The 23,823-nt window shown below is 37.3% G+C and overlaps 1 protein-coding gene across 3 annotated transcripts in view; it reads right to left on the bottom strand.

Annotated features, from left to right (window-relative positions):
- LOC131542169 (transmembrane protease serine 6) overlaps positions 1-23,823 on the bottom strand; it is a 45,562-nt gene that overhangs the window by 4,441 nt on the left and 17,298 nt on the right. For 2 of the 3 annotated variants that reach the window (XR_009271670.1, XM_058778564.1), the window contains exons 3-17: positions 20,531-20,673; positions 19,479-19,546; positions 19,214-19,395; positions 19,081-19,122; positions 13,044-13,248; positions 12,828-12,964; positions 12,229-12,341; positions 10,457-10,566; positions 10,238-10,380; positions 7,752-7,850; positions 7,356-7,469; positions 5,257-5,373; positions 5,014-5,182; positions 4,014-4,285; positions 586-722 (exon numbers count right to left, since the gene is read on the bottom strand). Coding sequence is in view for 2 of the 3 variants with exons in the window: in XM_058778564.1 (XP_058634547.1) it covers positions 586-722; positions 4,014-4,285; positions 5,014-5,182; positions 5,257-5,373; positions 7,356-7,469; positions 7,752-7,850; positions 10,238-10,380; positions 10,457-10,566; positions 12,229-12,341; positions 12,828-12,964; positions 13,044-13,248; positions 19,081-19,122; positions 19,214-19,395; positions 19,479-19,546; positions 20,531-20,673 (2,051 nt within the window). In the remaining variant the exon portion in view is untranslated. Of the gene's footprint in view, positions 1-562; positions 723-4,013; positions 4,286-5,013; positions 5,183-5,256; positions 5,374-7,355; positions 7,470-7,751; positions 7,851-10,237; positions 10,381-10,456; positions 10,567-12,228; positions 12,342-12,827; positions 12,965-13,043; positions 13,249-19,080; positions 19,123-19,213; positions 19,396-19,478; positions 19,547-20,530; positions 20,674-23,823 lie in introns of all 3 variants that reach the window. The other variant, XM_058778565.1, reaches the window with a different exon arrangement.

Raw genomic sequence — 23,823 nt, 5'->3', positions numbered from 1 at the left:
AGACTAAATATCAACATTATTTATCATCTCACCTGCACTAAACACATTCAGTGTTCCTCACAATCAATAAAAACTGTCAAATGCAAACTCAGAATATTATACAAACCTGCTATAATTAAATGTTAAATAAGAGAAATATCATTTAGGTATTTAATCCCATTTTAATTAACCAGTGTCTTCGCTGCTGAGCTTCGATGATCCAATTCAGCCATATTAAGCAAAAACTGACACATTTGTGTTTGATTTTAGTTATTGCTGAATAGTGTTGAACTTTCTTCTCCTGCGTCATATTCTTCATGTGATTAGTTTGAGCGGCGCCCTCTACTGTACAGACGTGAATTTACATTTCCTTCAGTCTGAGCCGCATTCACTTCACTTCTGGTGTGAAAGGGCTTTTACGTTTCTAAAAGAAGAACTTTTTATACTAAAAACAAACAAGCAAGCCCTGCCCAGATTTAAAAAGTAACTCAAAAGTACTTTCCATAAAAAGTAACTTTTTTAGGGAGTAAAGCAATATAGTAATGCATTACTTTTAAAAGTAACTTTCCCCAACACTGCTTACGGCACACGATCGTGACGGGTCACCTGACAGGAGTCCTTCCCTCCGCTGCGATACCCGGCGCAGATCATTCTGGGCGTGATCATGTAACCATAGGAACGCACGCAGGCGTCTTCGCTGACCAATCGCACGTCGACTTTCTGCAGAACGTCACTGACCGCTCCTGATGGACACACATACAGATGAAGGAGGGATAAAGATTTAAACCTCTAATCGTGTTTGATCTGGATTTAGAAATCCCATGTTTTGCTATCCGGGATCAGGTTACCCATCTTACTTTTGTGCCGGATCACCCTGATCCAGATACACACTTTTTCAGATTTCCAAAAGAGACATGTTGATTTGGGGGGGGGGGGGGGATGCCAATGTTTTGTATTCTAGTTAGGCAATGCATTTTTTTTTCTTTTGAACAACCTATTTTCAAGATTTGATCCAAACCGATGGCCAAAATCCGATCAGATTACTTTTGAACAACTGGCCCCAGCGTCTCAAATTATTCCTCGAAGCCTTACTGAACCAGACACAAAAATAAAGACACATGGTGCTTCTGTTCCTCATACTGTAGTTTTGGTGGTTTAATGTTTTGTCACCCAGGGATACAAACTCACGGGTGAAAAAGGTGAAAGATGTGACTCATCGAAGGAAGGAATATCAGTGTAAGATATGGATTTACAGTATGAGGGTTACAAACTCTACTGGTCTCAGGACACAGTCACACTATTGCTTTTATGAAATATATTCAACTACAATAACAACAACAAAAAAATGATAAACTAGCCACCTTATTTTTCAATACGGAAGTTAGCCTTTTTTTGTGAATGTGTGAGACTTCTGGTTCATTAGCCACTGTAAGGAAATAACGAGAGACATGACAAAGTGTTTTTTGCTCGTTTTCTGTAGCTGCTGTTTGAATAACTAAAGAAATGTAAGCATTATAATTAGTAACTTACAATGTTTTAATTAAATTGTGTCATATTAAAAACGTTAGGCTGCTTTTAGCCTTATGCTGGAGTTGGTTCACTTTCTGTGAATGAAACAAAGTAAATAAATAATTAAATAAATTAGCACTATAATATCGTGTATTGGCGATCTCACAGGCTGACGATAGGATGATATGACAACTGATTTGCAATATAAAGCAGCAAAACATGCTGTTTTGTACAGCTACAAATAGCTGGAGATCGAAAGCCAAACACATTAAATTTACAAATGTCTGTTCCCGCTCTTACGGGAAAAATAAGGTGGATACTATACTACCACAGTAATAATACTATTGTACAGTAAAATAAAATAAAATGAGCATTTAATGATAATAATAATAATAGTAATAATTTCATTTTGTAGAACAACAGTAAATTTAAAATACTAATCCATGGTTCTCTTAATTTATTTGCCTTCAAATGTTAAATCATAGGGCTTTTATTTTGGTGGGAAACTGCAGGGAGCCCCTTAAAGTCTCCATTATACTAAAATGTAAATTCACTTTATCTATTTTCAAAATGCATGTTATAGATCTGTGCATGTTCTATTTTTATCTCTTTTTTTTAGACTCGTAATTGTTAATCAAATTCTCCTAACTTTAAAACTGTAAAGTAAAATGTACAGTGGGTACGGAAAGTATTCAGACCCCCTTAAATTTTTCACTCTTTGTTATATTGCAGCCATTTGCTAAAATCATTTAAGTTCATTTTTTTCCCTCATTAATGTACACATAGCACCCCATATTGACAGAAAAACACAGAATTGTTGACATTTTTGCAGATTTATTAAAAAAGAAAAACTGAAATATCACACAGTCGTAAGTATTCAGACCCTTTGCTCAGTATTTAGTAGAAGCACCCTTTTGATCTAATACAGCCTCTTCAGGCAGTTCCTTTGACCTCATGATTCTCATTTGCTCTGACATGCACTGTGAGCTGTAAGGTCTTATATAGACAGGTGTGTGGCTTTCCTAATCAAGTCCAATCAGTATAATCAAACACAGCTGGAATGATGGTGTAGAACCATCTCAAGGATGATCAGAAGAAATGGACAGCACCTGAGTTAAATATATGAGTGTCACAGCAAAGGGTCTGAATACTTAGGACCATGTGATATTTCAGTTTTTCTTTTTTTTTAAATCTGCAAAAATGTCAACAATTCTGTGTTTTTCTGTCAATATGGTGTGCTGTGTGTACATTAACGAGGAAAAAAATTAACTTAAAGGGGTGGTTTACTGCTTTTTTTCTTTGCTTGATTGTGTTTATGGGGTACAATATAACATGTCTTCGTGTTTCGTTTGTTAAAAAACGCCTTATTTTTCATATATTTCATCTTTATTGTAAGCCGCTTTCTCCTCCGTCATTTGAACGACCGGTTGACTTCCTGATTCTCTGAAACCACTCCCTCAGAAACAGGCGATGGGCTCTGATTGGTTAGTTGGGCCGGTGTGTTGTGATTGGCTAAACTGCGTACTGCACATTGTCCGGAAACGTCACGCCCATTACCTTCACGGCGACCGCTGCATGTGCTGCGGTCAAATGTAAATAATGGTGTCAATATTGCCGTATCAGTTTGAGCCAGAATCAGACCCAGAAAGCGGTAATGAAGAGAGTCCAGCAGAACTTCTGCAAGCACGGCTCTTACAAACGTTTCTGAATGAAGTTTGCTGTTGTGATTACATATCATTTTTTGGAGTTCGTATACGTTTGTCTTATACACACAAAATAGCATCGAACTAACTGGCTACTAACCAAACAGCGTTGGCTTGTGTTTACGTTCTTGATCAAAACGAAAAATTACGTCATAAAGTATACACGGACAATACATTTACAAAATTAGTACATAATTACAAATTTGGGTCCAAAATGTTTGTACGCGTTTGTCATAGACACACGAAATAGCATTTAACTAACTGACCTTGGCTGAACTCTAACATGGCCTTGCCCCCTCTTTGGCACGTTCCGGAGGGAGGGGTTGATGCAAATTTATGGGTTTATTACGTATGCAACCCAGGAAGTATCTCGTTGTAGTCCCATATGAGTCGTTTTTGTAGGCATTAAACTTCCTGATTTTTAAAAGACGATATCTCCGCTTATGTTGAACTTTCAGCGCAGCAACTTTGCAGATACTGTTCATGCACCAACAGCAACATTACACACTATTTAAAATGAAAAAAGTGAAATCGCAGTAAACCACCCCTTTAAATGATTTTAGCAAATGGCTGCAATATAACAAAGAGTGAAACATTTAAGGGGGTCTGAATACTTTCCGTACCCACTGTATATATTAAGATAAGAGCACCCTCAGTGATCTGATGCTGGAGCCGGGCCTGCTGGAAGTTATCCTTTAAGTTTTCAGTGTCTGTGTGTATTTACTCACATGGTGCCTGATGTGTTAGTTTTTGTCAGATTTGGAGTCAGAACTATCCATTTTAAAAGTGCACAAGGATCAGCGGCTCATCAGCGGGTCATACCTCCCTCCCGCAGCGCGCCCCATCCCGTGACCCAGCACAGCACGTCCGGCTCCAGCTGGTGCGTCTGCGGCGGAAGACAGACCGGATGAGCCAGAGTCCCTGACCACACCGGCCTCAGCAGACGCAGCAGAGCCACGTCATAGTCGTGCGTCTCGTCGTCGTAGTACTGATGCAGGTGGATGTGCGACACGCGGATGGCTTCCTCCGTCTGACTGTTACCATACAAACGCAGTTTGCCCAGATACACAGTCCACACGGACGGAGAGAAGAACCTGCAGAGAGACACGACACAATGGCCTCGTTTACACTGCGGGTCTCGATACTCAATTCTGATTTGTTTCCTATATGTGATAATGGACCTCAAAACTAGTCACAAGGGTCAATTATAAATAAGCTTTCCATTGATGTATGGTTTGTTAGGATCGGACAATATTTGTCTGAGATACAACTATTTGGAAATCTGGAATCTGAGGGTGCAAAAAAATCTAAATATTGAGAAAATCACCTTTAAAGTTGACCAAATTAAGTTCTTAGCAATGCATATTACTAATCAAAAATTAAGTTTTGATATATTTACGGAAGGAAATTTACAAAATATCTTCATAGAACATAATCTTAATATCCTAATGATTTTTGGCACAAAAGAAAACTCGATAATTTTGACCCATACAATGTATTGTTGGCTATTGCTACAAATATAGCTGTGCTGCTTATGACTGCTTTTGTGCTCCAGGGTCACATATCTGATTTTTTTGACCGTCCATGTACACGTTCTTTTAATTGTGACCTGTATCCGATTCATGTGTTTACACTTGCCATTCCTCCTCCATGTTGTTGCATTGTTGTCAACCTCCCAGGGCTGCCAGGTTTTCCCAACAAAACCTGCCCGATTTCTACTCAAAACTAGCCCAATCACTTTTCGAGGGGGGTCAAAATTGAGTCAAATTTAACTGACAGTGTAAACGAGGCCATTGAGACACAGACAGATGCAGACACTCACCCGTCATCATAGAAGCAGTGAGCCGCAGACACCACCCACTGGGCGGAGACTAACGCCCCCCCACATATGTGCCGCCCACTGATCTGCAGACTGGCCTGCCATGGCCACTCCCCCTCCACGGCATCAGCCCCGCCCACCACACGACTGCTAAACGGCCTCAGTCCACAGTCTGCAGAGAGAACCTGATCAAAACACACACCTACACACACACACACACACACACACACACACACACACTCTTACCGCAGTATTTCTCATCAGATTCATCAGGACAGTCCGTGATAAAGTCACATTCTGGGTTTGGCTTCTTCAGACACGTTCCATCTCCACATACATACGTCCTGTCAGAACACAGTACACCTGAACACACACACACACACACAAATATTTGTACATACACACACACACACACACACATATATATATATATATATATATATATAAAACCAGAAAACGTTTTGCATTATTGCAATTTTAAACAAAAAAATACCTTTATATACTTTATTTTTACAAATGAGGATTTCCCCCAAAAGTGAGGTTTTGTCAGGTTTAGCACAATTCTGGGTATGAATTTGTCCCAAAAATATGTAAGTACAAACACACACACACACACACACACACACTCACTCATTAATGGGTGAAACAAACCTATACAAATTTCACCTTACAATCGAAAGAAAGAAATTATATTTTACTTAAAGAAAATTTTATTTTCTTATTTTCAGGACAATTATGATTTTTTGCATGGTGACATTATTTGTCTGAGAACACATTTATCTCCAAAAATTCTCATGCAGTAACTTTATTACATTAGAATAAATTTCATGTAATGATTTATGCATTTACATACACTAGCAGTCAAATGTTTTTGAACAGTAAGATTTTTTATGTTTTTTAAAGAAGTCTCTTCTTCTCACCAAGTCTGCATTTATTTTATCCAAAGTACAGTAAAAACTGAAAAATGTTGGAATGTTTTTACTATTTAATATTTATTATTATTATGTTGAAAGCAGCTGAGTAGAATTTGTTCAGGTTTCTTTGATGAATAGAAAATTCAGAAGAACAGCATTTATCTGAAATAGAAATCTTTTGTAACATTATAAATGTCTTTATCATCACTTTTGATCAATTTAAAGCATCCTTGCTAAATAAAAGCATAACAATAAATAATAATAATATTATCAATAATGAATAATAATATAATAAAATAAATTTAGTCAACTCTTTTAAATATTGATAATAATAATAAAAAACGTTTCTTGAGCAGCGAATCAGCATATTAGAATGATTTCTGAAGATCATGTGACACTGAAGACTGCAGTAATGATGCTGAAAATACAGCTGCGCATCACAGAAATACATTACATTTGAAAATATATTCAAATAGAAAGTAGTTATTTTAAATAGTACAAATATTTCAAAATATTACTGCTTTTGCTGTATTTTGGATCATATAAATGCAGGCTTGATGAGCAGAAGAGAATTCTTTAAAAAACATTAAAAATCTTACTGTTCAAAATCTTTGGACTGGCAGTGTAAGCATGAAAGCAGTACAAAAGTATGAAAACTATGCACAAACACTTGATAAGTACTATATATAATTTCTACATTGTTTTAATTGCATGTGTTTAATTTCTATAAAATAATTAACAGTTATTTTCATAAGTAACAATTTAAAAAAAATAACTTCCAATTCTTTTTGCAAAATATAAATGTAATTCTTGTATTTTAATTTTGTTTTGAAATTAATCTCTTTTGTTTTAAAATATGTTCTTGACATAACTCTCCCTTTTATTTAATGATTTCTGTAATTGCAACATGAAATTGGAAAACACACATTTACTTGATTTATTTAAACAGCACTTTTCCCTTTAAGGAGCAGCACAAACACATGATGTGTGTGTGTGTGAGTGTGTGTGTGTTTTTGTGACAAATCAGGACATAGATGTGTATAATGACGAGGGTATGACAGGTATTACAAGGAGAAGGTGACTTTTCAGGACATTACTCCATGTCCCCATTTTTCAAAACGCTTATAAATCACACAGAATGGAGTGTATTGAAAATCTGAAATAGCAGAAAGTCTCCTGTAAGGGGTAGGTTTGGTTTAGGACAATAGCACATACAGTAAGTACAGTATAAAAACCATTACGCCTATGGAGAGTCCCCACTTTTCACAAAAACAAACATGTGTGTGTGTGTGCGCGTGTGTGAGGGAGGCAGGTTGTACAGGATTTGTACATTGTGGGGAACAAATTTCATAGAAAACAGGTTTATGAACATGCTAAATATTGTTTTAATTAATATCTAAATATGCATGTGTTTGTGTGAGGGTCAGGTACCGTGAGTGCAGTTTTCCTCGTCGCTGCTGTCGATGCAGTCTGGATGCTGGTCACACACTTTATAGGAGTCAACACACTGACTGTCCTCTGAGCACTGGAACTGAGCGATACACACTGCGCACACACACACACACACACACACCATTAGTTATGATCACTGGAGCTCTTCATGCTCTTTCTTGTTTCAGTAAGAAGGTTTCTCCATAAGGAGCTTTTCTTTCGTGTTGCATGATTTGGGTGACTCATGTACTGAGATATTCATGTCTGTCTGCCCACACTCACTTCTGATTACATTTTTCACTTCCTCACTTCATTTCTTTAGAATTCGGTAGAAAATGTCATTTGCTATTAGTCATAAGAGTTTTCGAGCATCATGCTGTGAAGACGGGGATTTACCGCAGTTTCTCTCATCCAGTCCATTGGGGCAGTCTGCGATTCCATCACACGCCGGCACACAGAGACCGTTAATGTGACAGAGCACCTGACCGGGACACGCTGACCACACACACAGAGTCATGTGATGAGATGAAACAGAGAATCAAAATGTTTTTGCCTTTTTTACACATACAGTATGTGACCCTGGAGCACAAAAGCAGTCATAAGCAGCACAGGTATATTTGTAGCAATAGTCAACAATACATTGTATGGGTCAAAATTATAAATTTCTCTTTTATGCCAAAAATCATTAGGATATTAAGTAAAGATCATGTTCCATGAAGATATTTTGTAAATTTCCTACTGTAAATATATCAAAACTTCGTTAATGATTAGTAATATGCATAAGGACTTCATTTGGACAACTTTAAAGGCGATTTTCTCAATATTTTGATTTTTTTGCACCCTCATATTCCAGATTTTCAAATAGTTGTATCTCAGCCAAATATATCAATGGAAAGCTTATTTATTCAGCTTTCAGATGATGTATAAATCTCAATTTCCAAAAATTTACCCTTATGACCAGGTCCAGGGTCAGAAATGAGAGGTTACGCTACAATAAAAACGTACTGCACGTTTCAGAACTCAAACTAACTCCTCAGTTCAAAATATTAAATTATTAATTTCTATTCTTCTGAAACACCCAGATTTGAAATCAGGACAATCGTGAGGACATGATTTCCCCTCGACTCCAAACATTCGTCATCATTGTGTGAAATCTGAATAGCTCGTACTATTAAATACTATTAATACTAATACTATTAAAAGACAAAGCGTATCATTGTGTGAGTGCTGATAATAAAATCAGTACATACCCAGATCAGACATATTTGCTTGATTTGAATCAGTGCTGTCAAATCGATTAATTTGCGATTAATCACATTCAAAATAAAAGTTTGTTCTTTCTTTCTTTCTTTCTTAATACACTGTGTGTGTACTATGTATATATATATATAAATACGCACACATACATGTATATATTTAAGAAATATATGTAATATATACTTATATTTATATATAATATAAATCATATAAACAGCTATACAGCCGAACAGAGTAAAAAGCAACGGTCCTAGTACTGAGCCTTGCGGTACTCCATACTGAACTTGTGATCAATAAGACACCGCTTCATTTACTGCTACTAATTAATAACAGAAAGATAAGTATGATTTGTTAAGATTGATTTCTTTTAATAGATTGGTGGGTATAGGGTCTAGCACACGTTGTGAAAACACACACTTACAGTAAATGATACAGTAAACTTAAAAATAAAGGTTCTCAATTGGCATTGAAGGTTTCATGAAACACCTTTAATATCCAAAAACCTTTGCATAGCAAAAAAGGTTCTTTGACATAGAAAAAAGTTTCTTTGGATTAATAAAATAAATATTTTTTTATGAACTGTTTACTGTATGGTTCTATGGGGAACTAAAAATGGTTGTTCTGTGGTGTCACTGTGAAAACAACCTTTTGCAACCTTTATTGTTAGGTTGAATTGCTCAGATGTTGCTCTTCCTCCAGGTTTAACGTGTCATAATGATTTCTACAACACCTTCACATGTGTTTGGGACACCTCAAAACTGGACGTGATCCCTCCGGTCCAACCCGAGACCATGTGCTGGATTCATGTAACGGTTGAGAAGATGTAAGGAAAAATGTGACTTCATGACGTATTTAGCTTGTGATTAAACAATCAGCCTTGATATTGTACAGGATCCAGAACTTATGAACATATAAACTTTTATTTTGGATGCGATTAATTGCAATTAATCGATCTGACAGCATTAATTTGAATATTTTTAGTATGTGATTTGAATATAGTTTATTATAGTTTGTTACTATTGCTATTATTAACCCTTCACACACAGTGTAGCTAATGTTTTTCTGTCATCATATTTCAATAAATTTGTTAACTTAACAGTAATCTATATTTAGATATTTGGATGTGTTTAAGAGGTTGCCACTAAGCATGAAAGTTGCAACCAAAATAAAAGCGTAACCGTTGGCAAACTAATGAGAAACAATGTTTTGTAACACAATAAATAATCATAGTCCTTTTTGAAACTATAAACTGAAAATGAAGCAAAAGCAGTTTCCACGCTGAAACAGACTGTTGAGATTGTGTGGTTGTGTTGTTTTAAACATATACAGCTCTGTCACATCGCTTGCCATCTCGAGTATCAAAACACAACATGCTGTGAAGGAGGGTGTGGCTTCGGTGCAGTGAAGTCAGCCAATCAGATCAGTTTCTGCGAGAGGAAACGCCCCTTTAAATTGAGTGAGTTTCACAGAGAGTGAAATGAGGGTGAAAACTCTGGATAATTTATGGTGCAAATATAGTATAAACTAAGCTCAAGAAACATCTGAAACTGCATTTCATGACCCCTTCAAACATGCACTCAGAAGAGTTAAATGCACACAGGTAACGAGACGCGAGGTGTACTAACGATCGGACTGGTTAAAGATGCTGTAGTGAACCTGCAGGCCTGGGCCGGTGAGAGACACCTCAGACGTCAGGGACACGGAGACGGTGCTGGACACCAGGAAGATCCGCTCAGCGTACGACTGTAAACCACGCACTCCACACAGCCTGTGCACAAAAACACTGCCGTCACACACACACACACACACACACACACACTCACTCATGGGTCTGATGGACTGACCTCCGGCTCTGGATGCTCCATCTGCCCTGTGTGCAGGTCTGACTGTAACTGGCGCGGCTCAGCTCGTATCCTTCAAAGGACAGAGTCAAACCAAACTCCACCGATGGCACCTGAACACACAGACACAGACTTTCATTTCACTTACCGCTTCACATGTATACAGCTCATGCATACTAAAAACAAGTTAAAAACATCATATGACTTAAGGAGACCTTGGCCCGTATTTATCAAGCCTCTAAGAATTAGTCTCGAGAACACAGTTAAGAATCGACTTAAGTGTAAAAAAATTCTTGGCTCAAAGCTGCGCTTAAAAGTTAGTTATCAAGCATCTCAGTCGAAATTTAAGCCAAGTGTAGGACTAAATCTTAAGTGTCAGTCTTGTAATATGTCAAGCTGTCTTAAATAACTGCGAGAATAAGAGTGACTCTTAGCTTTAAGAAATTTGATAACTTGCTTTTATACTTAAGTTTGAAAGTAGGAGTAAATTTCATTAATTCCCAGCACTTGAATTTAAAATGGCACTTTGAGAAGCTTGATAAATACGGGCCCAGGAACAGAGTGCATGAGTCAAATGAATTTAATGTGCTTTTGTGTCTGTTCGGAAAGCTTGAAGCGGCTGTCCAGATTTACTGCACTGTAAATTCTATTTCAATGTTGTAAATTAAAAGAAAGATTATTGGAGGACATTTTCTGATAAAAAAAAACTACTACAAAATTTGCTGGCAGTTTCTCAGGGAAAATCGTTCTATGCTAATTAGCGTTGCTAGAGACACGATCTACTGTTTGAGCTAAAGGAAAGCTGCATTTCAGCCCTTTAAGAAAATTAATAGTTAATTAATAAATTCTGACTTTGTGTCGACTTTAAAGGGGTCATGAACTGAGAAACCAAAATTCCCTTCATCTTTTGACATTTAAGAGGTCACTGTAATATAAAACATCCTGCAAGTTTCAGAACTCAGAACTTTTTCTTTAGTCTAAAACCAGCTTATATTGAAGGCAGTCTGCCAGAACGACAGCTTGTGGAATGTTCTACTCTATGATGTAATAGTGTGGATAAGCTCCGCCTCCGCAGAAGAATATCAATGCCTGCTTCTACATCGCTGCCTGTTGAGCCCCGCCCACCAATTCACACATGTAGTGTTTACAAGAGAGGCCAACGCAGGTTTACGCAGAAAACAAACAATAAAGATGCTCTGAAGACAACAAGACGCTGTGCAGTGCCACTCTGTGGAAAAACAGTGTTTGCATCGCCTTCCTTCTGATCACAATGTTACGAAAGAGTGGATGAACTTATTTTTAATGAAGATCCAAACCGTGTCAGTAAGAACTCGTAAGTCCTTTGTTCTCTTCATTTTATCGCAGATTCGTTTACAAACAAGGAACAATTCGACACAGGATTTTCAAAAAGATTGAAACTAAAAGATGATGCTATGCGACTATATTGGATCCAACAGTAATGTCGCAACATAAGTGTGAGTAACTGTTTTCATTACGTGATCACTATTGCTTTGTCTGTTAAACAGATCGTTTGATATGTACCAAGTATTTATGCACAGAAATAAATCACAGCAGCATCTATCTGTGAAGGTTGTACCCTGTCAAACACAAGTGTTAGCCAATCACAGCAGTGGGTGTTTTCTTATGTAAAAATCTTGATAGCATTATAAGTGGACCTCAGAGAACAGTACAAAATAATAAAAAAGGCAGTTCATGACCCCGTTAAAGAGTGTAAGTCCAGGTAAATGCTCTGAATTGTCTGACGACAGTCTTACAGTGAAGATCCAGGTGCAGTTGGTGTCAGGAGGGTAATAACTGGGGTAGAAGGGCGTCCGTAAAATGCCCTGGTCACCGTCTATCTTCTCTAACACAACACTGTAGGAACAATCTGTAACACAAAAACACAATCACAGGATCACTTAACAACATTCCAGACAAAAGAATTACAGTGAAGTAATGAAATCTCTATTCAATCTGCATCACTTCTACACTGTAGGAAAAAAAAAATCTGTAGAAAAATGGAAAGTGGACAGGTTTACAGACATTTCCTTTAACCCTCAAACACAACAAAATTGAAGGCATAATTCAAAATAAAAACACCTGCAAAAACTATGGAATATTATGCAAAATACAGAAAAAAATAATACAATAAATACAGAAATAAATAACAAATAAAATTATTAAAATTTAATTTAAAGAAATTTAAAAAAAATAAATAAAAAATACAGAAATACTATGGAATATTATGCAAAATACAGAAAAAAATAATACAATAAAAAAAAATAATGAATAAAATTTAAATCAAATAAAAAATCTGAAAACTAATAACAATATAGAAATAATGAACTGTAAATATTCATTGGTGATGGATTACCCTGGTTCGGCCAGGCTCGTGCACTCAGTGAAAATGGATCCTTGTAATTGTATAGACCCTGTTTCCAAACCACTGTCATCCAGTCAGCAGACGACAGCAGCTGCACCGTCTGCTCGTACCGACTGCAGCCGTACAGCCTGAGACAGACGAGACACTCGATCAGAAACTGAGCGATACACACTCATGATCAGAACCAGAGATGAGTGCGAGTCTCACGAGGTGATGAGACGAGAGTCTGTCGGTGTGACCGAGTCATAGATGATCAGACGGTCGCGACACTCGCTCAGGAGCCACTCGACCCTGAGCTCCAGCCGGAAGCCCGCAGGGGCCCTCAGGTGCCACAGACACGACGAGCGCTGCGTGTTGGGCCCCTCCAGAACCACCGGCTCCGCCGAGACCAGAGCCGTGTAGCGATAGCAGTCTGTGAGGAGACAGAGGCTTGAAATACTATAGTAATTCATAGTAAATACTAGTGTTTTTGAACCATACTATAGTAAAGTACTTGAATTAATTTGTTGTGGTAATTCTATAGTTGCTGTGGTAATATAACCACTATAGTAATATAAGCAAATTACTTTATCCAATACTGTACTAAGTTTTCTACAACTATAGGGTATATTATACTACAATACACTACAGTTTACTGTAGTAAAAACTAAAGTATACTACAGTATTTATAACAGTCTATCAGTTCACTATAGTTTATACTACAATATGCTGTAGCATTCGTTAACAAAGTGTTGTAAGTACTATAATATATACAATATAATACACGTCACTACAGCATGGTTCAAAAACACTATAGTATTTACTATAAATTACTATAGTATTTTTTCATGTGGTTAACCCTCAGGACAGATGAGTCAGTAGCTGCATTTACATGGACCCTAATAATCCCATCATAATAGGACTAGAAGCACAATCAGAACAAAAAAGTCACATGTAACCACGTCAATCGGATTGAATTGGCCAGATTCAATTAAAATTTCAATCGGATTGTAAAGCCGTGTTCACACCAAGGACGATAACTATAAAGATAACGATGAAGATATAGTTCTAAAGATCGTTCTCAATGACTACGTTTAAATGCGCACGAATAATGCGATTATTTCCAATAATCAGAGTAAGGACTTATTCGCATTATGATGTTTACATGTCAAGAGCAAAGCTCTTCACTCCCGTTTACATGCAATTTCCATTATTTTTATTATTCGCTAAGAATTGTGGTTAAGTGGAAGTGACATGACATGTGGCCAAGTATGGTAACCCGTACTTGGAATTAGTGCTCTGCATTTAACCCATCCTAAGTGCACACACACACCGTGAACACAAACCCGGAGCAGTGGGCAGCCATTTATGCTGCGGCGCCCGGGGAGCAGTTGGGGGTTCGGTGCCTTGCTCAAGGGCACCTCAGTCGTGGTATTGAGGGTGGAGAGAGCGCTGGACATTCACTCCCCCCACCTACAAACCTTTGGGTTACGCCATTTACTGCCATTATTCACATACCCCACTGCACAACACAAATGATGGATTCAGAAAGAGCAGGTGTGTTACTGGCCGCTGTTTTAAAGGTGCCATAGAATGGAAAACTGTATTTACCTTGGTATAGTTGAATAATAAGTGTTCTGTACATGGAAATGACATACCGTGACCCTCAAACACCATTGTTTCCTCCTCCTTATGTAAATCTTGTGAATGCAAAAGACCACTGAAAAATAGGCGAATCAGAACGTAACACCGACTGTGACGTTACAGTCGGGATCGCTAATAGTTACGCCCCCAACATTTGTATATACCCGCCCATGTTCTAGGCCATCCGCCTGCCGGACCATCAGAAGTCCTGCAGGTATTGAGGACAACAGCGAAGATGGCAGATCATGGAAATAAATGTTATGTTCCAGGCTGTGCAGGGGATGTGAAGTGCAGGGATGGGTTGGTGTCTGTATTCAGAAAAGCACGGAAAGCAAATAACGCGTTCTAATAAAATAAGGTGAGCCACTAAAGGGACATGGTTAGCTGCTAGCGGTAGCCTGTTACATTACATAAGATTTCACTCACCACATAAACAGAGAAAGGAGAGATGACTGAGGATGATGGCGAATGATTTACAGATCCTGAGCACCACTGACAAGCATCTGATCTTGTAAAATGTGTGGTAAGTAGGCTACTGCTGCTCCATAGTCTAAACAGAGTTTGTGCGATCGCGAATCTCGAAAGTGAAAGTGAAACCAAAAAGCGATCGTGCAATCAAAAGCAGTTTCAATGCCCCACATATTAATAGCAGCTCCCTGATGCCCGCATTTTATTTACAGTATAATTACCCGACGATATAACTGCGCGAGAAAGTATTGAAATATATATTTTCCCTGTGTTTCCTTCCTACTGTGAGCTACTGAAATCAGCCACACTGTGAAACTGCCAATCAGAGCAGAACTCAACATTATTATTCATGACCCTTCCAAACAAGCCAATAACAGACCGTTTCATTCTAGGGACAAATCCTAGGGTTTTAAATGGACATGTAAAACTGTTTCTGGAGATTTTTTGTCCTTACCTAAGCCACATACCTTCTATGTAGATATCAGAGAACAATTTAAAATATTCTATCAATGCATTCTATGGCACTTTAATCTATTTATGTCAATGCATAATGATTTTGTATGGCTGTATTCCACACTTTTTTTTTTACATGTCAGATTTGCTCTTGACATGTAAACATCATAATGCAATTAAGTCCTTACTCTGATTTTTGGAAATAATCGCATAATTCGTGCGCATGTAAACGTAGTCACTTTTAAAGAATAGCAGTGTCCACACCACAGCTATAAGGACAAAGGCACAGAGAAACGATATAGTTGGAATACGATTTTTTTTCCAGCTGATGAACGATACAAACATTGACACCCAATCAGAATCCATCCTGCTGTAACGAGCTGGGGCCTGTACCATGATGGTGGCTGAACAAACTCAGGGTTACAGGATTAGTTTTGAGTTGTTGGTACCATGAAGCTGATCATCAACTTTCTCTGTCAACTCAGGCTTGATCCTGATTTAATGGAGCGCGTGCTCATGAAAGTGTGACATCATTAATGAGCAGCCAATCACATGCCTTAAAACTATGATTCACTTCTTGTGAGAGAGTCAGTGCGAAGATTATAAGATTGAACAATATGAAGAATTTAAGCACATTTACACAGCACGACCATGAAACGATCTATCCATGAATGAGGAAAACTTAAAGATAACATCTTACCATATAAGTGCAAGTAAAAGTTGTAAAGTTAGTTTATAGAGTTGATAATATTTATAGGTATAAAAACACAAAAAAATCTAAACTCATATGTAGTCATGTTTACAGCTATTGATTCTAAAACTTATTTATATTGCATATTATCTATATGTTTATATTAATTTAAAATTAAAGCTTAATTACTATTAAACTAAGCTGGCTTGTGTAATAGATTAAGGGTATAATAATTATAAAAATAATATGAAATAATTATTTTTTTAAAATAAACATCTCTAAAAATCTGATGATTTTATCTTTAAAATGTTTTACTATGTAGCGTCCTTTAATTGCGTCAGAGATGTGTCACTTTGCTTGAAGCTGATTGGTCAGATTTCGGTTTGAGATCTCTAAACCAGAACATAATCTTCCCCGGAGCAGGTTAGCTGTGGAGCGTAAGTTACTATGGCGATGAACGCAGCTAAAAGCCAAACCACTTTCATGGTACCTAAAACCCAGAGTTGGTGCAAACTAAACTGAAACTTACCTGGCTAGCAGCTAAACCGGCTTCATGGTACAGACCCCTGGAGAATTTAAAGCAGCAGACGAGTGTGCGCTTAGAATAAACAGACGATATTGTTCACTGGTGTGGACGCTAATATAGTTATCTTTATAGTTGTCATTCTTGGTGTTAAGGGGTGGTTTATTCCTTTTGTAATCCGAGCGAGAGGACATGTAAACATTTGATCAATATTGAAAACCGAAACTTGAAATACTAAATGTAAAAGTAGCGTAATGAAGTATGACACGCAGAACAAGCTGTTCTTTCTGATGAATATGAAAGTGAATATGATGAATATGAATAAAGTGTCCAGTCATTCTAAAATTCTGCTTTCACTCAGCATCGGTGAAGTGGAGCAGGACGACGTCCAATTAGTCCTTGTTCAAGACTCATCCACAGACGACGGGTTTTGGGCACTTTTACTGCTTTCCTAAGTAAGCAGCTCAGCACAACAGTTAATGTGCTGGTCGTCGCCTAATTAGGACCCGAAGTAGATAAATATCAAGTGTGCTTTTTAAAACAGTATGCAACAACAGCGGGAAACTCTGTATATTTGTGCAGTGTGTGCATGTCAAAAGATTAAATCCGATCAGAAGCTTGTGACATATAAACACGCATATCAACCCGATCACTTTATTTAGCGTTCATGTAAACGTTCGGATTCATCAAACAGAATGAATTCATTCCGATGGAAGCAAAAAGTGTCCATGTAAACGCAGCTAGGGACGTCTCCAGATGGTCGAGGGGGGCAGGCAAAACATTAAAACTGGTAAAGAACGGCGGGATTAGTTCGCCCCAAAAAAATGAAAATGTGCTGAAAATGTTTTCACCCTCAGGCCGTCCGAGATGTAGATGAGTGTTTCTTCATCAGGTTTGTAGAAATGTGTCTCTGCATCAGTGTCTCAGCAATGGATGCTCTGCAGTGAATGGGTGCCGTCAGAATGAGAGTCTGATAAAAACATCACAATAATCCACAGCACTCCAGTCCATCAGTTAACATCTGGAGAAGACAAAAGCTGAAACAAACCCAGCATTTTAACTAAAATAAGAGTCTATAATCCATAATAACACTTCCTCCAGTGAAAAAGGGCATCTGCTGTTGTCTCTCATATTTAGAGCTGTTTTGGGCTGTTTTGGCATCTGTGCAGATTTCTCTCCTGATTCAGACCAGAACACTTTTTCACTGGAGGAAGCGTTATTATGGATTATAGACTCGTATTTTAGTTAAAAACGTCTTAATGCTGGGTTTGTTTCAGCTTTTGTCTTCTCCAGATGTTAACTGATGGACTGGAGTGCTGTGGATTATTGTGATGTTTTTATCAGACTCTCATTCTGACGGCACCCATTCACTGCAGAGCATCCATTGCTGAGACACTGATGCAGAGACACATTTCTACAAACCTGATGAAGAAACACACTCAGCTGGTGTTTTGGTGGTTTTTAGTGGATGCATGAAGTCAGTTTACTTCACAGAAAATCACATTAACTATCAACATCATCCACATACTCACCACATAAACACAATCCTGACTGTCTTCATCTTCAGCATTACATCTATTGATTTGGCATCCCAAACCCAACAAATTACATGTTCTGATTGTAAAGTAAATGACACCTGATGTAAATTTAGTGATTTTATAAATGACATTCAGACATTTTCAAATATGATTTAATACTGTTTGGTGATTTCCCTGTTGAAAAAGGTATGTTCTGAAGCATGACTGCTGGTCATGAGCTGGTCCTAAACTGGTCCTGAGCAGGAGCTAGCTGCTCATGACCAGCTTAAACCATATGCTGTTTTTTCCAACAGGGTTAATACTGTTTGTATTTCAAAACTAATATGTGACCCTGTACCACAAAAGCAGTCATAAGCAGCACAGATATATTTGAAGCAATTGCCTAAAATGCATTGTATGGGTCAAAATTATCTATTTTCTTTTAGGATATTAAGTAAAGATCATGTTCCATGAAGATATTTAGTAAATTTCCTACCATAAATATATCAAAACTTAATTTTTGATTAGTAATATGCATTGCTAAGAACTTCATTTGGACAACTTTAAAGACGATTTTCTAAATATCGTAGCTGATAAATAGCTGATAAAATGTAAAAACTGTAACTTGAATGCAATGTAAGTCGCTTTGGATAAAAGCGTCTGCCAAATGCATAAATGTAAATGTAAATGTAAATATTTAGATTTTTTCCCCCAGATTTTCAAATAGTTGTATCTCAGCCAAATATTGTCCGATCCTAACAAACCAATCATCAGTGGAAAGCTTATTTATTCAGTCTCAGTTCATTATTTATTTATTACATTTCAAAAAATTGACCCTTATGACTGGTTTTGTGGTCCAGGGTCACATATAAAGGATGTGATCAAAATGCACGAAAGTGAATTAAAACCTTGGAATTATTGTTAAAAAGAAAGAGAAACAAACAAACAAACAAACAAACAAAATCATACCAAATGTAGCTTGAAAAAGATCTATAACTTTGGGGTTGGTTTCTGGAAAGTAAAAAACACAAATCTACATAAGCAAATGACAAGTGAATAAAAACCCAACAGACGTCGTGACTGTGAACCGGAGGAGTGTTACCGGTGAAGCTGAGCGAGGCCAGCAGCAGATGTAAACCCTCGTATCGGCTGATCTGCTGAGCGTCGCTGAAGCGCTGCAGTTCTCTGAACACGCTCTCGTTCAGTCGCTGGACGCTCACCGTCTCCACACGACTGCTGGGAACCCACAGACGCAGCCAGAGATGAGCCACAACACTGCCGTTCCTACAGGAACACCAGAGGAACACTGAAGATGCTGCAGATCTCAGCTCATGAAACACAGACGGACGGAGAGCGGCGCTCCTCACCCGAACGCAAACACTGCGCTGGAGTTGAAGTATCTGGACAGGTCTGTGGACTTCAGTAGCTTCTCCACCTGTCAGAGCCATCCAATAATGAAAATAAGCCACGTTATCTGTGTCTAGCTGTGCATTTAAACTCACCAGCTCCAGGCTGAGTTCTCAGAATTTCTCTCTAAAAATCATCAGGGCCATAAAAACATTAACATTACTAAAAATAAAATAAACATTAACTGAAATCAGCCTCTTACTCACATACATATATATTGTTCATGTATGTATTTACCTATTATGACATGATAACTGTGTTCTAGTGCAAAACAGCTAGTTAGAGTTAACTGTATAGAGTTAAGAGTTAACCGTATAGAGTTAGTTAACTGTATAGAGTTAGAGTTAACCGTATAGAGTTAGAGTTAACTGTACAGAGTTAGAGTTAACCGTATATAGTTAGAGTTAACTGTATAGAGTTAAGAGTTAACCGTATAGAGTTAGTTAACTGTATAGAGTTAGAGTTAACCGTATAGAGTTAGAGTTAACTGTACAGAGTTAGAGTTAACCGTATAGAGTTAGAGTTAACCGTATAGAGTTAGAGTTAACTGTACATAGTTAGAGTTAACCGTATATAGTTAGAGTTAACCGTATAGAGTTAGAGTTAACTGTACATAGTTAGAGTTAACCGTATATAGTTAGAGTTAACCATATAGAGTTAGAGTTAGAGTTAGAGTTAACCATATAGAGTTAGAGTTAACTGTATAGAGTTAGAGTTAACCATATAGAGTTAGAGTTAACCATATAGAGTTAGAGTTAACCATATAGAGTTAGAGTTAACTGTATAGAGTTAGAGTTAACTGTATAGAGTTAGAGTTAACCATATAGAGTTAGAGTTAACTGTATAGAGTTAGAGTTAACGTATAGAGTTAGAGTTAACTGTATAGAGTTAGAGTTAACTGTATAGAGTTAGAGTTAACCGTATAGAGTTAGAGTTAACTGTATAGAGTTAGAGTTAACTGTATAGAGTTAGAGTTAACCGTATAGAGTTAGAGTTAACTGTATAGACTCACCATGTTCTGCACAGACGCAGCCGTCGCTCTGAACTCTGAGCTCTCATGACTGGACAGACTGACCGAGAAGTTCAGATTCACTATAGAAACACTGGCTGTGTACTGCTGGACCAGCCGCGGCTCCAGAACCCACACCCTGTACTCTACACACACACACACACACACACACACACACACACACACACAGACAGACAGACAGACAGACACACACACACACACACACACACACACACACACACACACACACACACACACAGACAGACAGACAGACAGACACACACACAGACACACACACATGTTGTGTTTCCATGTTTTATGGGGACTCTCCATAGGCGTAATGGTTTTTATACTGTACTTACTGTATGTGCTATTGTCCTACACCAACCCTACACCTAAACCTACCCCTTACAGGAGACTTTCTGCTATTTCAGATTTTCAAAACGCTTCATTCTGTATGATTTATAAGATTGCTTCCTCATGGGGACTTAAAAAACGTCCTCACAAGGTCAAAATTTACTTATATTACTATCCTTGTGGAGACATTTGGTCCCCATAACGTGATGAATACCAGGTACACACACACACAGAGAGAGAGAGAGAGAGAGAATGTGAGAAGGACGGATGAAGGTTGAACACACTCGTAAGTTGTGTTTCTGTAATCCGTGGATGTCCATTAACTGCAGATGTTGGTTTATCTTCGCTCTTTTCTTCATCTGCGTTCTCGTCTCTCTCTCACTCCTCTCAAAATTGAAACTCAACAGCATCATGTTTTTGTCGGTGCTGTCGATTGATCCTGTGCTCTTCCTCTCTGCACAGTTTTTCATTTGACTTTTTTTTACTAATTCTATGAATTAGATGCACATTTGAAGCATTTTCATTATTTATCACACTCTACAGCTGAGCATAATAATTCAGTGTGGATTCATATTTAATCACTGTTATTCCATAACTTCAATTAGAAACACAGGAGTAGTAAATAAGATTCACAGAGTGTCAAGAATGATTGACCCTTGTCAAGATTGAATTATGGTTTAAGTTAGAAATCTTTCTTTGAGCTCTCTCTCTCTCTCTCTCTCTCTCTCACTCACTCACTCACACACACACACACACTCACACACACATTTGCGTAGCTATCTAAATGGTGACATTACACAGACTACTATTGTTTTTTTATCTACAGATAATTATACATTTTACAGTCTAACACTAACCCATCACAGAAAACTTTACATCTTAGAAAATAAATAAATAATTGATGTGCTTTATAAGTAATTTTCTCAAGGGGCTCAATAAAATGGCCCACGCAAAGTCAAAATGTTCCTCTCTTTAAGAGGACACTTGGCCCCCACAGCGTAGGTTAAACAAGTACACAAACACACATTCAATCATCCGGGTCTTATTCTCTTCTTTTAAATGAAATGAATATAAATAAATTATGCGATCACACACAATATAAAACAAAGTAACAAAAAATGTTGTAATGAGGAACCAGCGGCGTCAAAAATAAACAAAGGGTGAAAAATGTTTAACAGGCCAAACGATAAGGTTATCGGGATGCCCCGACATGTCTGGACATGTCATTATCATGTTTTATGGAGGCTTTCCATAATTCAATTCACGTTTTTTTCAAGCTTTTTCACGATACAAATTGTTGCAAAGCAGTTTCACAGAAAATTAAAATCTCTGCATTATAGTTAGAACCTTTAATATTTATATTTACATTATATTAATTATTTTTATATTGTATCATCCCCTAAACCTAACCTCATTTGTAAGACGCTTTGGATAAAAGTGTATGCAAAATCATTAAAATCCAAAAACTGAACTCGGAGAAAAGGATAACGAGTGATTCAACCTTTTATTTTTAACAAAATATTGTTGAATATACATTCATACATTGAAATAGTGAAGAAAATGATCAAATTGGCGTTACAATCAAACAATAGTGATGACATTACAGGCGGAACAGGCCAGAACATTACAGGCCAGAAAAGAAAATGTACACAGACCAGTATGTCTCAGGCTAGTATGAAATCAACTAGCTTCTCAATAATTTCACATATCTTGATATCATCATTTTTTGAAACCAGCGCCACACATACATCTGTTACATACGTACACATACCCAGGACATCAGTAACTCCAAACTCACCGCTACATTTAGACATCAAAGCCAGAATTTTTCTGGCAGTTACACAGATTGGCTCTTTGCTGCCAATACTGACTCTTGTCAAATCAGCCTATGAACTGGTTAGGTCTCTTGCGTCATCCATTTCATTTTTGAGATTTGTTACGTTTAGTGTCGCCTGTACAATCATGATTTGGATCGGATGCAGCGTCGACGATCTTACGCATAAGATCGATCATTTGGTCTCTGTAACGCTGTTTAAACGTAGAGCCTACGACACCTTTTACAGGACACGTTTTTCCATCGGAGCAGCCGCAGCGGCGCCAGAACCCCATGCGTGCTCCATCAGCTTTTTCAGAAATCGATCCTTTCCAAGATGTAAACTTTGTCTCCTAATCGATACAGAATGGTGTCGCCGTTTCCTAGAATCTGGATTGACTGTTTTAATTCAGGAAGGTCCATGCCTTGCGCATTAAGGCTTTCAATTTTGGGTTTATGGATTAGATCCCCCAAAGCGATATTAATTATTAATATGGGAAATATTGGGAAAACTGAATCCAATAGCCATTTATAAAACATACATGTTTATTTTTATATAGTACGTTACATATAATCACATTTTATTTATTAACATCTTTAAAAGAAGAGAATGATGTGTTTTATAAGTTCTATAAACTTAAATAAATGCTGAATATGTGTTTAAAATGTATGATTAATGATTTGCTTAAGTAACATGCTGTCATATATAATTATATATTTATTACTACCTTCTTTAACGAGGGGCTGAGGGGTTTTGGGGTCCCCTGGAGAAGTTTTGTCATGTCCCTGACATTTGTGGGGGGTTTCAGAATCTTAAAAGCATATTAATGGCTAAAGTCTGATTATATCGTATTCAGCACAAACTGGGCTACAATAATATGTGAGCAGCATGAATGCACATGTTTGTGTTTATGCATGGTTACTGAAAATAAATAAAATAAATAATAATAATAAAATAAAAATTCTGTTTAAAATACTTGTTTAAAATATATGATAAATGGTTTGCTTTGCTTTAGTAACATGCTTGATACTATGCTGTCATATATAATTGTATTTTATTTTATTTATTACCATATTCTTTAAAATAGTGATGAGTCTCTTTTTATCTTGGAATGTTTGTGTATGA

This window comes from Onychostoma macrolepis, chromosome 06 (genome assembly GCF_012432095.1).
Source record: "Onychostoma macrolepis isolate SWU-2019 chromosome 06, ASM1243209v1, whole genome shotgun sequence".
Taxonomy (NCBI): Eukaryota; Metazoa; Chordata; class Actinopteri; order Cypriniformes; family Cyprinidae; genus Onychostoma; species Onychostoma macrolepis.
This window is presented reverse-complemented; position numbering and strand designations above follow the sequence as displayed.